General features: G+C 33.1%; 1 protein-coding gene across 12 annotated transcripts in view; it reads right to left on the bottom strand.

Moving 5' to 3' along the window:
- LOC139517869 (mediator of RNA polymerase II transcription subunit 12-like protein) overlaps positions 1–19886 on the bottom strand; it is a 74401-nt gene that overhangs the window by 15309 nt on the left and 39206 nt on the right. For all 12 annotated transcript variants that reach the window (XM_071309351.1, XM_071309352.1, XM_071309340.1 and 9 more), the window contains 8 exons: positions 14316–14448; positions 13868–13936; positions 13276–13385; positions 9458–9581; positions 8637–8792; positions 7985–8124; positions 3622–3724; positions 3258–3362 (listed from right to left, as the gene is read on the bottom strand). In XM_071309351.1, the coding sequence (XP_071165452.1) occupies positions 3258–3362; positions 3622–3724; positions 7985–8124; positions 8637–8792; positions 9458–9581; positions 13276–13385; positions 13868–13936; positions 14316–14448 (940 nt within the window). The remainder of the gene's footprint in view (positions 1–3257; positions 3363–3621; positions 3725–7984; positions 8125–8636; positions 8793–9457; positions 9582–13275; positions 13386–13867; positions 13937–14315; positions 14449–19886) is intronic.

The raw sequence follows: 19886 nt of genomic DNA, 5'->3' as shown, positions 1-19886 counted from the left end.
TAGTAGAAACATGGATATCGTTTTTGGGGACCTTTATAGTTTGTTGTTCAGTGTGAGCCAATGCTCCGTGTTGAAGACCGTAATTCGGCCTATGATGGTTTACTTTTACGAATAGTGACTTAGATGGAGAGTTTTCTTATTGGCACTCATACCACATCTTCTTATATTATTCTGCTCATTATTAGTCATTGATATGATATAATTATTCAAGCATTTTACTTTGCAATTATTACAAAGGTGATAAATTTTAATATATACAGCCTCCTCCATTAATAACTACGGTTTCCTTTGGACCTTGAATAAGAAATAAGATAAAACAAAGGTTTGCGTTACAACGCAAAGGTTTGCGCAAACTATTTCAGTGTTTATTTAAAGTTAAATTTATTTTCAAATCTCTTCTGTTTAAAATTTTCGAAACTTCCGTTTAAGATTTCTGTGGTAAACTATCTATTCTATTGTTAGGACCATTTTATAATAAATACCCTTTTGTACAAGAATACTTTCTTTATAGAAGTATAGATCTGCTGGTTATAGATTTTTTTTATAACTTTCATTATTGTGACGACACGCTATGAAATTCAGATTAATTTATAAATAAAGTTGTATATAAACTTTTGGTCATAAACACAATTCTTTTAAACAGTTCAACGAGTGCGTCAATGTTACAGTAGTCTGTTTACTACAAGTTACTAAGCTTGGCCCGATTCATCTGTCATTTATGGAAACTAATTCACCACTTTCTGAGACATTCATTTTTATTTCACCATCAGACATGGAGCTACATTTGTAACCAAAGGAAAACTCTCAAATTAAAGAAATTTGACATGATATGCTGAAACTTTCTTATAATAAATTAAACGACTGCCTTTCTTAGATATGTGAATTTTTATGGTCAAATTTTTTCATTGTTAACGGACATTTTGAGATTTATTATTGTAAAAAAATGTTTTTTTAAAGAAATTAACATTCAAAATTTAGAACTTCATGAACATGTACAGGAAGCTGAATTATTGCACATCTATGTACTACTTAAAATCGTACTTCGATCTGTTGCGTCCTTAAAATGTTCTGACCGTATTAAGATTTAATGTACGGAAATGTTTCGGTAAATTAAATTCAAATCAAAATTGAATGTTTATGACACACAAAAAGAGAAACCAGAATCTCTTGATGACCAAACGTATGTACACGTTGGGGCGATTTAGAGCTTTTCAGAAGGAGTGAGATTCCACCCTTGTTGAAAGCCTTGTGGAGACCTGAGCCTCTAGATTTTTAAATTCCCTCTGTTTTTCTCATGGATGGAGTGTGGTCTCTCTGTAAATTACTCCATATCTTTTCATTTTCCTATTTACCGAAGGTTCCATGTGAAAATTTCAATTGGATCATATCTGTTAAACTAAATGTACAAAACAGGCTCAAGAAAAGGCGAAATTTCTTTTTCAAACCCGAACTAGAAATCCATTTTTTTTCTAATAGAGCACCTTACATTATCGTCAATGAGTTCAGGCATGTGAAAAATTATATAATCATACACAAGAAAGAAACCCTGAACAGGCTTTCAGCAATAATTTTTACCTATTTAATATTAAGTAAATATTAACATGTACATGTATTTGATAAAGTACAGATATAACAAAGAAACTGCCCGGTATCCGACGTAAGAGTACACTTTTTACTGCACGTGTAGTCTGGTGCGTTCACTACGAGGACACATTGTAGTCCGAAAAAATAAAGGACTTCATTCCTATCAAACACCTTTTTACTTGTTTACCAGTATATTTCTTTTAGTTTTGGGTAAAATTGTAAAGGAAACTAGATATCATTGAGATGGGAGCCATCTCTGTGGGCCCCACTGTGAATAATGTGCATAAAAAAATTGTATCTTTACCATAGGACATGGGTTTGTCAACTGAAATCAAAGTTTTTGACCTTGACCTTTGACCTAGGAAGTTGTAAATAAATTATGACACACCCTTTGGTGTTGGTTTATAAACATGTCAAGCATAAACTTTGAAATGATAACGGTTCTCAAGATATAGAGCGGACACGATCTTTACCATAGGACATGGGGTTGTCAACTGAAACCAAAGTTTTTGACCTTGACCTTTGACCTAGGAAGTTGCACATAAATTATGACACACCCTTTGGTGTTGGTTTATATACATGTCAAATATAAACTTTGAAATGATAACGGTTCTCAAGATATAGAGCGGACACAATCTTTACCATAGGATATGGGGTCGTCAACTGAAACCAAAGTTTTTGACCTTGAACTTTGCCCTAGGCAGTCGTTCATAAATTATGACACACCCTCTGGTGTTGGTTCATATACAATACATGTCAAGTATAAACTTTGAAATCATAACGGTTCTCAAGATATAGAGCGGACACGATCTTCACCACAGGACACAGAGTTGTCAACTGAAACCAAAGTTTTTTTACCTTGACCTTTGACCTAGGAAGTTGTACATACATCATGACACGCCCTCTGGTGGTGGTTAATAAACATGTAAAGTATAAAGTATGAAATCATAATGGTTCTCTAGATATGGATCGGACACAAAGTGTTACGGACGGACGGACGGACAGACTGATCACTATAGGGGCCCTAATAATACTATCAAGATGTCCTTCCATAAATCTTTTTTTTTCTGTTCTGACTTTGAAGAAATGACTACTTTTCGCCAATCGAAATGGTGCATGGACATATTTTGTTTTATATTCTTAGAATTATTTGCAATATTATCGGTATTAAACTTGATTATAGACAGATAAAAGTTTGTCAGCATTGTCAATCTTTTTAACGTTAAAGTACCAATAGTTCGGTCACTACTCAATTAAGTTTGTCGATAACGTAGCTAATTTTGACGGTCAAGAAACATCAATTCGATCACTTCTCTGTTACGGGCTGTAACATTTGGTTGAGGCAAACTTGAGTTAGAAAATGGAAACTAATTTCAAAACATACAGACGGACAAGGGTAGCACGTATTGTCCCTTCTGTTGTAGCAGGGGCATTATAAGAATATGGCTCATTCTTTTTACAAAATACCAGCTGCTAATATCTCAAATTACATGTATCATTAGTTTTTAAAGTACTTTGTTTTAAACTTGTGATAAAGTGTTCAGTACTAGTTTCTCTATACACCAAGCAAGTTTCTTCTATACTGCTGATAAAAGCATGAAATAAAGAGAAAAGAGAATTGAGAAAATCTCTCAAACACTTGAATGAGATACGAGATTAAATGTTATACAAACCTGGATGAAACTTCCACCACTGCCACTGTTAGTTCTTTTGTTTTTCTTCTTTACTCTTTTCTTTTCTGCAACAGTTGTTTCTGCTGGTTCTTTCGGCTTTTCTTCCTAAAATTAACAGATACACCACATCTTAAAAATCTTTTGATGGATTTCTTGACATTAAATACCCTAGTTAATTAATCTATGACCTTCTGCTATTTGATTTAGTAGTACAAACGTAATTACAGTTCAAAGGACTATGCAACCTGTTTTAACCATCAAATTTTACTTTAAGATTATTTGAGAAAATTGAAATTTCCATAGTTTTGAGAAAAACAATTTAAATGTTATACATTTTTTTTTTATATTTATACTTATAACTAACCACTTTCTCTTGAGGTGGTTCTAAATCTTCTGGTGGCAAGTTTGGTGGTTCTAAGAAATAGCTGAGATTCTTCCTTAATGCATGTGTATGGTACAGTTGTACTCTGAAAGGAAAATAAATAGTACACTAAATAGTACAACACAATGTGCTCTTTTTATCTGATTTAAACTGTTTCTGGATTAAAATATCTATTTGGTCTAAATTCATTCTATTGAAGCACTAGCAAACTAGACTTATGAGTTTGACCCCATAAAGATGAAAGCTAATGACCTAAAATTGGATTTTACTGCAACAAAGATAGAATGAATATGAGTCAGAATATTGTTTCTGAGTAGATTGATAAGCCTTCCTGCACTCTATTTTCTTGTGAACCAACATGTTAAAAAGATTCCCTTCATTGCATATTAACATGTTCTTGTCTAATATGCATGATATATTTGTTAAAAAGATTCCCTTCATTGCATATTAACATGTTCTTGTCTAATGTGCATGATATATTTGTTAAAAAGATTCCCTTCATTGCATATTAACATGTTCTTGTCTAATGTGCATGATGTATTAATATGTTCTTGTCTAATGTGCATGATGTATCGACATGTTCTTGTCTAATGTGCATGATATATTAATGTTCTTGTCTACTGTGCATGATATATTAACATGTTCTTGTCTAATGTGCATGATATATTGATATGTTCTTGTCTACTGTGCATGATATATTGATATGTTCTTGTCTAATGTGCATGATATATTAACATGTTCTTGTCTAATGTGCATGATATATTGATATGTTCTTGTCTACTGTGCATGATATATTGATATGTTCTTGTCTAATATGCATGATATATTAACATGTTCTTGTCTAATGTGCATGATATATTAACTTGTTCTTGTCTAATGTGCATGATATATTAACATGTTCTTGTCTAATGTGCATGATATATTAACATGTTCTTGTCTAATGTGCATGATATATTAACATGTTCTTGTCTAATGTGCATGATATATTAATATGTTCTTGTCTAATGTGCATGATATATTAATATGTTCTTGTCTAATGTGCATGATATATTAATATGTTCTTGTCTAATGTGCATGATATATTAACATGTTCTTGTCTACTGTGCATGATATATTAATATGTTCTTGTCTAATGTGCATGATATATCAACATGTTCTTGTCTAATGTGCATGATATATCAACATTTTTTAATATGTTCTTGTCTACTGTGCACGATATATTAATATGTTCTTGTCTACTGTGCATGATATATTAACATGTTCTTGTCTAATGTGCATGATATATTAACATGTTCTTGTCTAATGTGCATGATATATTAACATGTTCTTGTCTACTGTGCATGATATATTGACATGTTCTTGTCTAATGTGCATGATATATTAACATGTTCTTGTCTACTGTGCATGATATATTGACATGTTCTTGTCTAATGTGCATGATATATTAACATGTTCTTGTCTAATGTGCATGATATATTAACATGTTTTTGTCTAATGTGCATGATGTATCAACATGTTCATGTCTAATGTACATGATATATTAACATGTTCTTGTCTAATGTGCATGATATATTTATATGTTCTTGTCTAATGTGCATGATATATTAATATGTTCTTGTCTAATGTGCATGATATATTCATATGTTCTTGTCTAATGTGCATGATGTATTGATATGTTCTTGTCTAATGTGCATGATATATTAACTTGTTCTTGTCTAATGTGCATGATGTATCAACATGTTCTTGTCTAATGTGCATGATATATTGATATGTTCTTGTCTAATGTGCATGATGTATTGATATGTTCTTGTCTAATGTGCATGATATATTAACTTGTTCTTGTCTAATGTGCATGATGTATCAACATGTTCTTGTCTAATGTGCATGATATATTAACATGTTCTTGTCTAATGTGCATGATATATTAATATGTTCTTGTCTAATGTGCATGATATATTAACATGTTCTTGTCTAATGTGCATGATATATTAACTTGTTCTTGTCTAATGTGCATGATATATTGATATGTTCTTGTCTAATGTGCATGATATATTGACATGTTCTTGTCTAATGTGCATGATATATTGACATGTTTTTGTCTAATGTGCATGATATATTGACATGTTATTGTCTAATGTGCATGATATATTAATATGTTCTTGTCTAATGTGCATGATGAATTGATATGTTCTTGTCTAATGTGCATGATATATTAATATGTTCTTGTCTAATGTGCATGATATATTGATATGTTCTTGTCTAATGTGCATGATGTATTGATATGTTCTTGTCTAATGTGCATGATATATTGATATGTTCTTGTCTAATGTGCATGATATATTAATATGTTCTTGTCTAATGTGCATGATATATTAACTTGTTCTTGTCTAATGTGCATGATGTATCAACATGTTCTTGTCTAATGTGCATGATATATTAACATGTTCTTGTCTAATGTGCATGATATATTGATATGTTCTTGTCTAATGTGCATGATATATTAATATGTTCTTGTCTAATGTGCATGATATATTAACATGTTCTTGTCTAATGTGCATGATATATTAACATGTTCTTGTCTAATGTGCATGATATATTAATGTTCTTGTCAACATGTTCATGTCTAATGTACATGATATATTGACATGTTCTTGTCTACTGTGCATGATATATTGACATGTTCTTGTCTAATGTGCATGATATATTAATATGTTCTTGTCTAATGTGCATGATATATTAACTTGTTCTTGTCTAATGTGCATGATATATTGACATGTTCTTGTCTAATGTGCATGATATATTGATATGTTCTTGTCTAATGTGCATGATATATTGATATGTTCTTGTCTACTGTGCATGATATATTGACATGTTCTTGTCTACTGTGCATGATATATTGACATGTTCTTGTCTACTGTGCATGATGTATTGACATGTTCTTGTCTACTGTGCATGATGTATTGACATGTTCTTGTCTAATGTGCATGATGTATTGACATGTTCTTGTCTACTGTGCATGATATATTAACATGTTCTTGTCTAATGTGCATGATATATTGATATGTTCTTGTCTACTGTGCATGATATATTGATATGTTCTTGTCTACTGTGCATGATATATTCTTGTCTACTGTGCATGATATATTGACATGTTCTTGTCTACTGTGCATGATATATTGACATGTTCTTGTCTAATGTGCATGATATATCAACATGTTCTTGTCTACTGTGCATGATATATTGATATGTTCTTGTCTAATGTGCATGATATATTAACATGTTCTTGTCTAATGTGCATGATATATTAATATGTTCTTGTCTAATGATATATCTATATGTTCTTGTCTACTGTGCATGATATATTAACATGTTCTTGTCTAATGTGCATGATGTATTAACATGTTCTTGACTAATGTGCATGATATATTAATATGTTCTTGTCTAATGTGCATGATATATTGATATGTTCTTGTCTACTGCGCATGATATATTGACATGTTCTTGTCTACTGTGCATGATATATTGATATATTCTTGTCTACTGTGCATGATATATTGACATGTTCTTGTCTACTGTGCATGATATATTGACATGTTCTTGTCTAATGTGCATGATATATCAACATGTTCTTGTCTACTGTGCATGATATATTGATATGTTCTTGTCTAATGTGCATGATATATTAACATGTTCTTGTCTAATGTGCATGATATATTAATATGTTCTTGTCTAATGATATATCGATATGTTCTTGTCTACTGTGCATGATATATTAACATGTTCTTGTCTAATGTGCATGATGTATTAACATGTTCTTGACTAATGTGCATGATATATTAATATGTTCTTGTCTAATGTGCATGGTATATTGACATGTTCTTGTCTAATGTGCATGATGTATTGACATGTTCTTGTCTAATGTGCATGATGCATTGATATGTTCTTGTCTAATGTGCATGATGTATTGATATGTTCTTGTCTAATGTGCATGGTATATTGATATGTTCTTGTCTAATGTGCATGATGTATCAACATGTTCTTGTCTAATGTGCATGATTTATTTGCCACTCAACAATAAACAGCAATCCAACAATATTGAGTTTATTCAGATAAAAATGTAAAGTACAATGGCCTGGTCATTTGTCCATCTTTTGAGACCATATAGTGACCTCTGAATGTTTATTAATGATGGATGGAAGCTTCCTAATTACAGTAAACTCAAATCAAAAGAGATGGTTGAAAGAAGGAGTCACAAAAAAACAATTCTACAAAAAGCTCCAGCAAAAGGAATTATATTTTGGTCTTTATTAACATGGGTGAGATTGTTAACAGTAGTGAATATTACCTGTGTTGTTCCTCATATTTCAGTGGTTTCTTCTCTAGCCTAACGGCACCAAAGAATGTCCATGATAACGGTGGTGGATATTTAAATCCCTCTATAACTTCCCACGGACTTATTCTCTCCTTCTTTGATACTTGAAATCCCTAAAATATATAAATAGAAAATAAATTTTTATTCTTGTAAAAACATCCTGAACTCCAAGAAAGCATACAATCTTGTGCTATGCATACCCCTAGCATAACTCAAAGTATCTTCAAATAGGAAGACGTGTATGGACTCATAAATCAAACCTCCCATGTTGCAACACATCTCTAACTTCTGACCAAATATCAAGTCATTTTGTTCAATATTATTGGTGAAATGTATGATGAAAATCTTTTATATTTATTTTGATATACATGTATTGGAAAATTCAAAGTATTAGCAAACATGAATTGGGTAACGACTCATCACTGCCAAAGGGTTGGCAACCTATGTAGACATTCTGTTTACAAGTTTCTGAAAACATGGTGACAAAACTATTTATTGTCTGAATGGATGGGAGTGGGAATAAAATATGACATTCTTCTGTACCGTTATCGATAATTCTTTTAGAAAATTATAAAAGTTTAACACAAACCAACTTTAAACTTGTATATACAAACTAAAAACTAACCTGTTTTTTACTAAATCCATCAAATTTATTGCCTTTACTATCAACCTGTGTACCATGGGGTTCGCAAACAATAACTTCATAATATCTCTTAGGAAGGGGAAGTAATTGTCTGATTTTATCTAATGACTCGGACTGTAATTTGTCACTGAACTCTTTCTGCAAAGTGAATAAAAAGAATTAGAAACAGAATCATTTTATATTCATACAAAAAATTGACATAGCAAATAAGTCATGATGACACCAGTTTGTTTATAATTTTGTTATTTAACTTTTCATAGTGAACAAGTTAAAATAATTAACTTGTTTTCATTTTAAAAAAAAAACAAGAATGTGTCCTCAGTACACGAATGCCCCACTCGCACTATCATTTTCTATGTTCAGTGGACCGTGAAATTCGGGTAAAATCTCTAATTTGGCATTAAAATTAAAAAGATCATATCATAGGGAACATGTGTACCAAGTTTGAAGTCAACTGGACTTCAACTTCATCAAAAACTACCTTGACCAAAAACTTTAACCTGAAGCGGGACAGACGGACGAACAGACAGACCGACGGACAGATGGACGAACAAACGGACCGACGAACGGACGGACAGACGAACGGACGGACGGACGAACGGACGGACGGACGAAATGACGCACAGACCAGAAAACATAATGCCCATCTACTATCGTAGGTGGGGCATAAAAAGATGACAGAATGTATATTGATTGATTGTTGTTTGCTTTACGCAGCATTAGCACAAACAGAATGTATATACATTAAATGTTAAAAAAATTTCTGACTGAATCTTAACTCTCTGCTCATAGTGTTATCTTACCCTCAGCTTTTTGATCAATGTTGTGTAAGCCTTCGTGTTTTCTTCTCCTTTTTCCATTCCATCATTAACAAGGGTTCCATGTATAAGTACACACAACATATCCAAAATGTTGGTAAATAATTCACTGCAATCAAAAATTAAATATTTAATTACGTTTGCTGATTGAGGTTAGGAATTCATTCAAAAGCTGTGTTTATTTTTAATAGATAATTAGCAGTTTGGAAACTTCTCTTAGAAACAAAAACCTCAAAACCTTTTTTTTTATATATTGTTGGTGATCTATGTGTAGTTGGCATATGCTATAGACACATGTCTATTGTTGAAGACTACACATTTCATGGTGATCTATGTGTAGTTGGCATATGCTATAGACACATGTCTATTGTTGAAGACTACACACTTCATGGTGATCTATGTGTAGTTGGCATATGCTATAGACACATGTCTATTGTTGAAGACTACACATTTCATGGTGATCTATGTGTAGTTGGCATATGTTATAGACACATGACTATTGTTGAAGACTACACACTTCATGGTGATCTATGTGTAGTTTGTATATGCTATAGACACATGTCTATTGTTGAAGACTACACATTTCATGGTGATCTATGTGTAGTTGGCATATGCTATAGACACATGTCAATTGTTGAAGACTACACATTTTATGGTGATCTATGTATAGTTGGCATATGCTATAGACACATGTCAATTGTTGAAGACTACACACTTCATGGTGATCTGTGTGTAGAATTTGGCATATGCTATAGACACATGACTATTGTTGAAGACTACACACTTCATAGTGATCTATGTGTAGTTGGCATATGCTATAGACACATGTCTATTGTTGAAGACTACACATTTCATGGTGATCTATGTGTAGTTGGCATATGCTATAGACACATGTCTATTGTTGAAGACTACACATTTCATGGTGATCTATGTGTAGTTGGCATATGCTATAGACACATGTCAATTGTTGAAGACTACACATTTCATGGTGATCTATGTGTTGTTGGCATATGCTATAGACACATGTCAATTGTTAAAGACTACATCTTTCATGGTGATCTATGTGTAGTTGGCATATGCTATAGACACATGTCAATTGTTGAAGACTACACATTTCATGGTGATCTATGTGTAGTTGGCATATGCTATAGACACATGTCTATTGTTAAAGACTACATCTTTCATGGTGATCTATGTGTAGTTGGCATATGCTATAGACACATGTCTATTGTTGAAGACTACACATTTCATGGTGATCTATGTGTAGTTGGCATATGCTATAGACACATGTCAATTGTTGAAGACTACACATTTCATGGTGATCTATGTGTAGTTGGCATATGCTATAGACACATGTCAATTGTTGAAGACTACACATTTCATGGTGATCTATGTGTTGATGGCATATGCTATAGACACATGTCAATTGTTAAAGACTACATCTTTCATGGTGATCTATGTGTAGTTGGCATATGCTATAGACACATGCCTATTGTTGAAGACTACACATTTTATGGTGATCTATGTGTTGTTGGCATATGCTATAGACACATGTCTTTTGTTGAAGACTACACATTTCATGGTGATCTATGTGTTGCTGGCATATGCTATAGACACATGTCAATTGTTAAAGACTACATCTTTCATGGTGATCTATGTGTAGTTGGCATATGCTATAGACACATGCCTATTGTTGAAGACTACACATTTTATGGTGATCTATGTGTTGTTGGCATATGCTATAGACACATGTCTATTGTTGAAGACTACACATTTCATGGTGATCTATGTGTAGTTGGCATATGCTATAGACACATGTCTATTGTTGAAGACTACACACTTCATGGTGATCTATGTGTAGTTGGCATATGCTATAGACACATGTCTATAGTTGAAGACTACACATTTCATGGTGATCTATGTGTAGTTGGCATATGTTATAGACACATGACTATTGTTGAAGACTACACACTTCATGGTGATCTATGTGTAGTTTGTATATGCTATAGACACATGTCTATTGTTGAAGACTACACATTTCATGGTGATCTATGTGTAGTTGGCATATGCTATAGACACATGTCAATTGTTGAAGACTACACATTTTATGGTGATCTATGTATAGTTGGCATATGCTATAGACACATGTCAATTGTTGAAGACTACACACTTCATGGTGATCTGTGTGTAGAATTTGGCATATGCTATAGACACATGACTATTGTTGAAGACTACACACTTCATGGTGATCTATGTGTAGTTGGCATATGCTATAGACACATGTCTATTGTTGAAGACTACACATTTCATGGTGATCTATGTGTAGTTGGCATATGCTATAGACACATGTCAATTGTTGAAGACTACACATTTCATGGTGATCTATGTGTTGTTGGCATATGCTATAGACACATGTCAATTGTTAAAGACTACATCTTTCATGGTGATCTATGTGTAGTTGGCATATGCTATAGACACATGTCAATTGTTGAAGACTACACATTTCATGGTGATCTATGTGTAGTTGGCATATGCTATAGACACATGTCTATTGTTAAAGACTACATCTTTCATGGTGATCTATGTGTAGTTGGCATATGCTATAGACACATGTCTATTGTTGAAGACTACACATTTCATGGTGATCTATGTGTAGTTGGCATATGCTATAGACACATGTCAATTGTTGAAGACTACACATTTCATGGTGATCTATGTGTAGTTGGCATATGCTATAGACACATGTCAATTGTTGAAGACTACACATTTCATGGTGATCTATGTGTTGTTGGCATATGCTATAGACACATGTCAATTGTTAAAGACTACATCTTTCATGGTGATCTATGTGTAGTTGGCATATGCTATAGACACATGCCTATTGTTGAAGACTACACATTTTATGGTGATCTATGTGTTGTTGGCATATGCTATAGACACATGTCAATTGTTGAAGACTACACATTTCATGGTGATCTATGTGTAGAATTTGGCATATGCTATAGACACATGACTATTGTTGAAGACTACACATTTCATGGTGATCTATGTTTAGTTGGCATATGCTATAGACACATGTCTATTGTTGAAGACTACACACTTCATGGTGATCTATGTGTAGTTGGCATATGCTATAGACACATGTCAATTGTTGAAGACTACACATTTCATGGTGATCTATGTGTTGTTGGCATATGCTATAGACACATGTCAATTGTTAAAGACTACATCTTTCATGGTGATCTATGTGTAGTTGGCATATGCTATAGACACATGTCTATTGTTGAAGACTACACATTTTATGGTGATCTATGTGTTGTTGGCATATGCTATAGACACATGTCAATTGTTAAAGACTACATCTTTCATGGTGATCTATGTGTAGAATTTGGCATATGCTATAGACACATGACTATTGTTGAAGACTACACATTTCATGGTGATCTATGTTTAGTTGGCATATGCTATAGACACATGTCTATTGTTGAAGACTACACACTTCATGGTGATCTATGTGTAGTTGGCATATGCTATAGACACATGTCAAATGTTGAAGACTACACATTTCATGGTGATCTATGTGTAGAATTTGGCATATGCTATAGACACATGCCTATTGTTGAAGACTACACATTTTATGGTGATCTATGTGTAGTTGGCATATGCTATAGACACATGTCAATTGTTGAAGACTACACATTTCATGGTGATCTATGTGTAGAATTTGGCATATGCTATAGACACATGTCAATTGTTGAAGACTACACATTTCATGGTGATCTTTGTGTAGTTAGAGTACCTACCTGTTAGATTGGGAGTCCACAATACCACTAGTAACCAGTTGTAGTAACAGAAATGTCCAATCCGTGGTATTAGAGTTGTTTCTTTGGATGGTATCAAACATACCACCAACCTACAATTATATTTACATATTGTCAAAGGTCTTTTATGTATAACATGTATAGGATGTCACTCTTTTAAAGCAAGAGGAATTTAAGTCATAATTTCAAATCATGTCAAATAAGTACTTTTTGTGAGAAAAATATAATTGTATAAAATGGAAAAAAAAATATATACTGTATACGGCTGTGCATAGTGGCACCCCCTTTTCAACCCCCACGAATCGGAACCATTTTAAAATTAAAATTAGATCTGGTCAAATAACCTCACAAAGTCCTATTGGCATAGTCTATAGTAAGCAAAAATACTTTTATACATGAGCTCCTAAGTTTTCCCTGGTTTTTGGTGGGGTTCATGTTGCTCAATCCTTAGTTTTTTTGTACCGTGTTTTTGTGTTCCCCCATAATATTGTGTTTTTCTTGGTTTATTTGTTTTCAATTACTACCTTGGCATCTTCTCCCTTTACCTATAAAATGAAAATGTGATGTCACTCACCAAGGAAAGTCGTAATTGTAAAGCCTCATGGATGTTCTGCCTTTCTTTGAATTCATCAGGGGTTTTATCCTAAAATACAAATTAAGAATAAGTTAGTGTATGCACTTTCTAGTCATATGGTAACCTTTAGGAATCCAACATACTGTAAATAGGCCCTTCAAAGGAGAAAGAAGGAGGAGACATTCCGATTTCTTTAAAAAAAAATCTTTCCTAGACCACGAAAAATTAATAATTAATTTTTAAATCTTCATGAGTGTAATCCTGATTTCCCTTGAAAATAACGGACCAATCCTGAATTCCAGCAAAAATCTGGTAGAGTAGATTGCCAGCTGTTACCTTACATTCAAAACTTGGCTCATGTATCATTCTAGTACAAAGTAGGGTTAATATTCATATAGCATTGTCAAAGTGTCAACATAACATACATATTTTTAAAACAAGTACAAACCAATGCATCTTTACAATTATTGATGAACTGTTGGTGAAGTAATGAACATAGAAGTCCTTCTCTCTGTTCATCTTGTCCCTTTAAACAAGTCAGCACTAGTGATAAGAAAGGCTGGTGTCCTAATAAGGATTTACTGAAATTATAAAATAAATATATATTGGTATTAAAAGTTAAAGAATGGATTTTTTATTAAAAGAAATTCATAATTATTCAGTTGTTTATAATTATCTTACCTGCCTCCATACAGAATACACATAAAATATTTTCCACTGCACATTCAACAAGCCCCAATCAATCAGTCTAACCTGAAAAGTTTGTATTTTAACCAAACCTAGCATTTATCACTTAACAAAACCTTTGTCTCTTATATGATATTTGTGTCATCATCAACCATATCTTTACAATAAGATTTCCTGAACTGAACTGAATATAATTGACATTTACCTGAATTTCACATGCATAAGCTAATATATCATGTTCTAAAAAATATAATGTTACATGCTGACAGAGCACAAACTTTAGTAGCAAACATATTTTTAAATCACATTTGATAGAAACAAGAATGTGTCCCAAGTACACGGATGCCCCATCCGCACTATCATTTACTATGTTCAGTGAACTGTGAAAATGAGATATCATAGGAAACATGTTTACAAAGTTTTAAGTTGATTGGACTTCAACTTCATCAAAAACTATGAGACGGAGGAACAGACAGACAAATGAACGGACAAACAGACAAATGGACGCAAAGACCAGAAAACATAATGGCCATAAATGGGGCATAATAAAAATATTATAACACTTACCATTACCTTGATGATAATTTGTCATCAGACTAGTGTTGACTAATATTTAAGTCTAGGAAAACATGGGTTATTCATTTATTAAAACAGGGGTTTGAAGTAGATTTCAGTAACTGTGAGTACTCTATGTGATTTTGATTAGTTTTTTGTCCTTAATATCAATCTAAAGTCTATACTCTTTGCCACTGATTTTCAGTTTGTTTTATTAGTGTGCTGTTTACCTACTTTCCCAAGTTACCAGGAGGGTTATGGGCTGACCAACATGTTTACCTTCTGTCCCAAGTTACCAGGAGGGTTATGGGCTGACCAACATGTTTACCTACTGTCCCAAGTTACCAAGATGGTTATGGGCTGACCAACATGTTTACCTACTGTCCCAAGTTACCAAGAGGGTTATGGGCTGACCAACATGTTTACCTACTGTCCCAAGTTACCAAGAGGGTTATGGGCTGACCAACATGTTTACCTACTGTCCCAAGTTACCAGGAGGGTTATGGGCTGACCAACATGTTTACCTACTGTCCCAAGTTACCGGGAGGGTTATGGGCTGACCAACATGTTTACCCATACATTATTATTAAGGTGCCTATCACAATCAAAGGGCCTGTAATCCAGTGGTTGTCATTTGTCATGTTTGTTGCTATCTGTAATAATTGATTCCTTTTATTTAACAGTGCATTTATCTGGCTTTTGATTTCTCTTTTGAGTTGTTACACATTTTTTTATCATCTTATTGCAAACCAAATGAAAGTTTTCCACTGACTCATCTCCTCTTGGTAAAGAAATTTAAACCTGTGTCTGTTCTATTGGCCCATCCAATAAATACAATAGCTATTGTTCTCTATGCAGATTTTTTAATTAATACATGTATTTTCATCAACTAAGAAGATCATTCTTTATGCATGTAAATTAATCAACGAGTGATAGATTTCTCTTTGGAAGAAATTTAAAGGTCCCAGTGAATAAATTACATAGAGAACAATTACTATTGTAATGGGACAATAGAACAGACAAAAGTTTAGATACCTTGACCAAGAGCAGTTGACTCTGTGGAAAACATGCATTTGGTTTGCAATAACTCTTTTTAGGCTGACTTCACAGCAGTGTATGTGTTTTATAGACCATCTGGTGGTCTGTAGTTGTTTACATTCCAATGAATGTTGGTATCTGATGGAGAATGGTTTCATTGGCAATGAATGATGGTATCTGTTGGAGAATGGTCTCATTGGCAATGAATGATGGTATCTGATGGAGAATGGTCTCATTGGCAATGAATGTTGGTATCTGATGGTGAATGGTCTCATTGGCAATGAATGTTGGTATCTGATGTTGAATGGTCTCATTGGCAATGAATGATGGTATCTGATGGAGAATGGTCTCATTGGCAATGAATGTTGGTATCTGATGGAGAATGGTCTCATTGGCAATGAATGTTGGTATCTGATGGTGAATGGTCTCATTGGCACTGAATGATGGTATCTGATGGTGAATGGTCTCATTGGCAAAGAATGATGGTATCTGATGGAGAATGGTCTCATTGGCAATGAATGTTGGTATCTGATGGAGAATGGTCTCATTGGCAATGAATGTTGGTATCTGATGGAGAATGGTCTCATTGGCAATGAATGTTGGTATCTGATGGAGAATGGTCTCATTAGCAATGAATGTTGGTATCCGATGGAGAATGGTCTCATTGGCAATCATACCACATTACCTTACTTTTATACTTACTAAATGTCTAACCATGAAAACTGGGATCTAAGAAATCAAATAAATTTACATTATATATTAAATGATTTAGAAAAAAACAGAAACTTATTTTTATTTAATTGTTTTTAATAGTTTTTTCCTCTGTGAGTTTTGTTTATGCATCAGCATCCAACATTTATTTTGTTCCTTATTGTATGTCTTTTGTGTTTTCTTTCTTTCACAAGTTATTTTTCATCAGTATATAGAATGGTTTCCTCTTTCAAATTTTTGCAAAATTGACATAGAATTAAAATTAAACTTTGACATTTCTAGAAAAAGGAGTAACACTACATCTACAGTTACCACAAGAGACAGACACGATTGCTTATAAGTAGAGAATTTATATTTTGATTATTATTATTTATGTATGCATTGTAGTTAACCGATTCTTACTGAAACAATCGCTTTGACACACTATAGACAGCACATTTATTTAGTGATTATTTTGTAATCCCAAAATCCTTGCTAAAATTTTTATTTTTCAAGTCACAATCCTAAAAGATAATTTGATTGGATTTCTTTAAGCCTTTTTATTCAGAAATATATTAATTGAACCTATATTACAGACACTAACAATACTATTAAAAAAAATGTTGAAAAAAATAGCTATCTCATCAAATGTAGAAACAAAATGATCACTCCCACCTTCATAATTTTAAATTAAATCAAACATCAATAAAGCTATACACTTCCCTGTCAGCCTCTGAAAGTTACACTGAGAAAAGAAAAAAGATGTCAGGTCATAATTCACACAAACTTTTAGGGTTGGGTTCATGAACTTCACCATTTTTCAAACATAACTATTATCCAACTTTACATATTCCTTAAAAATACTCACACATACATGTACTAATTATTTGCTGAGGCTTGCCTACAATATTTCCTATTTTGGCCAACTTGACTTCATAGTTATTATTTCATTATAACCATAAATTACTTAAGGGGGCTCTCAGGTCTAAATTTTTTTCTTTCTTAATATAGAATTTCGCTATATTTTTCTACAAATTAACTTGATCTTATACTTAAATAAAAAGATGGGGTCACTGTTCATGTAAGCTCACAATCTGCCTTCGAAAGAAGCATATATTTTTGTAAAAGTACTTTTTTCCGTTGAACTAATAGGAGAAAAAGAGGTAATATCGAAATAAACAAGAATGTGTCCACAGTACACGGATGCCCCACTCGCACTATCATTTTCTATGTTTAGTGGACCGTGAAATTGGAATAAATTCTCTAATTTGGCATTAAAATTAGAATGATCTTATCAAAGGGAACATGTATACTAAGTTTCAAGTTGATTGGACTTCTACTTTATCAAAAACTACCTTGACCAAAAACTTTAACCTGAAATTTGCACTATCATTTTCTATGTTCAGTGAACCGTAAAATTGGGGTCAAAACTATAATTTGGCATTAAAATTAGAAAGATCATATCATAGGGCACATGTATACTAAGTTTCAAGTTGATTGGACTTCAACTTCATCAAAAACTACCTTGACCAAAAACTTTAACCTGAAATTTGCACTATCATTTTCTATGTTCAGTGAACCGTAAAATTGGGGTCAAAACTATAATTTGGCATTTAAATTAGAAAGATCATATCATAGGGCACATGTATACTAAGTTTCAAGTTGATTGGACTTCAACTTCATCAAAAACTACCTTGACCAAAAACTTTAACCTGAAGCGGGACAGACGGACGAACAAACGAACAGACAGACAGACAGACGGACGGACGGACGGACGAACGGATGCACAGACCAGAAAACATAATGCCCCTCTACTATCGTAGGTGGGGCATAAAAAAGAACTAAATTACAGAAATCACTAAAATTTTACAATAGTTTAGTTTAAGTACAGCTTATTTGAAAATAATAATAAACAAGAATGTGTCCATAGTACACAGATGCCCCACTCGCACTATCATTTTCTATGTTTAGTGGACCGTGAAATTAGGGTAAAAACTCTTATTTGACATTCAAATTAGAAAGATCATATCATAGGGAACATGTATACTAAGTTTCAAGTTGATTGGACTTCAACTTCATCAAACAATACCTTGACCAAAAACTTTAACCTGAAGCGGGACAGACAGACGAACGGACGAACAGACGAACGAACGGACCCACAGACCAGAAAACATAATGCCCCTCTACTATCGTAGGTGGGGCATAAAAATATAATTCACTGATGAGTTAAAAAAGTTATTTCAATTATGGCATTTTTGCACCAAAGGGAGATAATTTGGAGCTTTTTCAATGATATATACATTTTAAAAGTCATCTGGGGGCAAAACAAATTGATTCATTGGAATGATTTTTGTACCATATGATAAAGTAACAACTAATAAAGTAATAATTAAAATTTGTAATGAAAAAAAAAATGTTAAATTTTTTTCTGAAATTTGTATACCCTCGACCTCCTAAAGTGTCAATCAAATTAATCAAATTAATCAATACCAATTTGTCTATTCACATGTATGTAACAAACTATTACTAGATAATGAATGGTCTAGTAATTCATAACTTCCTTTTCCTATACATATGCAAATTACCAGATATAGAAGTTTTATAGTTAGGAGCCTCTAATTAGATATATCAAGATCAAACTTTTGATTTCCTTTCTATGAAGAAAATCAAATTTGGCAGTATGTATGTACTGGTAAATGCCTCCGTTATCCGAAGAACCCCTCGAAAGCTGCGAGGGTACAGTGGCATCCATGTACACTCCCTAACTGGATTAATGGAGATGTGTCACTAACATATATTTATACGACAATTATTTTTACAAGGACAATCAGTCCCCATCCAACACAAAGGGATTGTTAGGACACCGGAAAGTCTGTTATTATGGTGGAGGAAGCTGAAGTACTCTGAGAGAACCACCGGGCCACTCGGTGGAAACAGATAAACCAGAGAGATATCAGAAGATTGATCTCAAGGTCAAAGTAGGAGACAACTTTGACCAACCAAGGCCCTCAAAAAAGCAGTACTTCAGAGAAAATTTGCATATTAGACA

Source organism: Mytilus edulis, chromosome 3 (genome assembly GCF_963676685.1).
Source record: "Mytilus edulis chromosome 3, xbMytEdul2.2, whole genome shotgun sequence".
NCBI lineage: Eukaryota > Metazoa > Mollusca > Bivalvia > Mytilida > Mytilidae > Mytilus > Mytilus edulis.
Note: the sequence above shows the minus strand (reverse complement) of the source record. Positions and strands in the feature narration are given on the sequence as shown.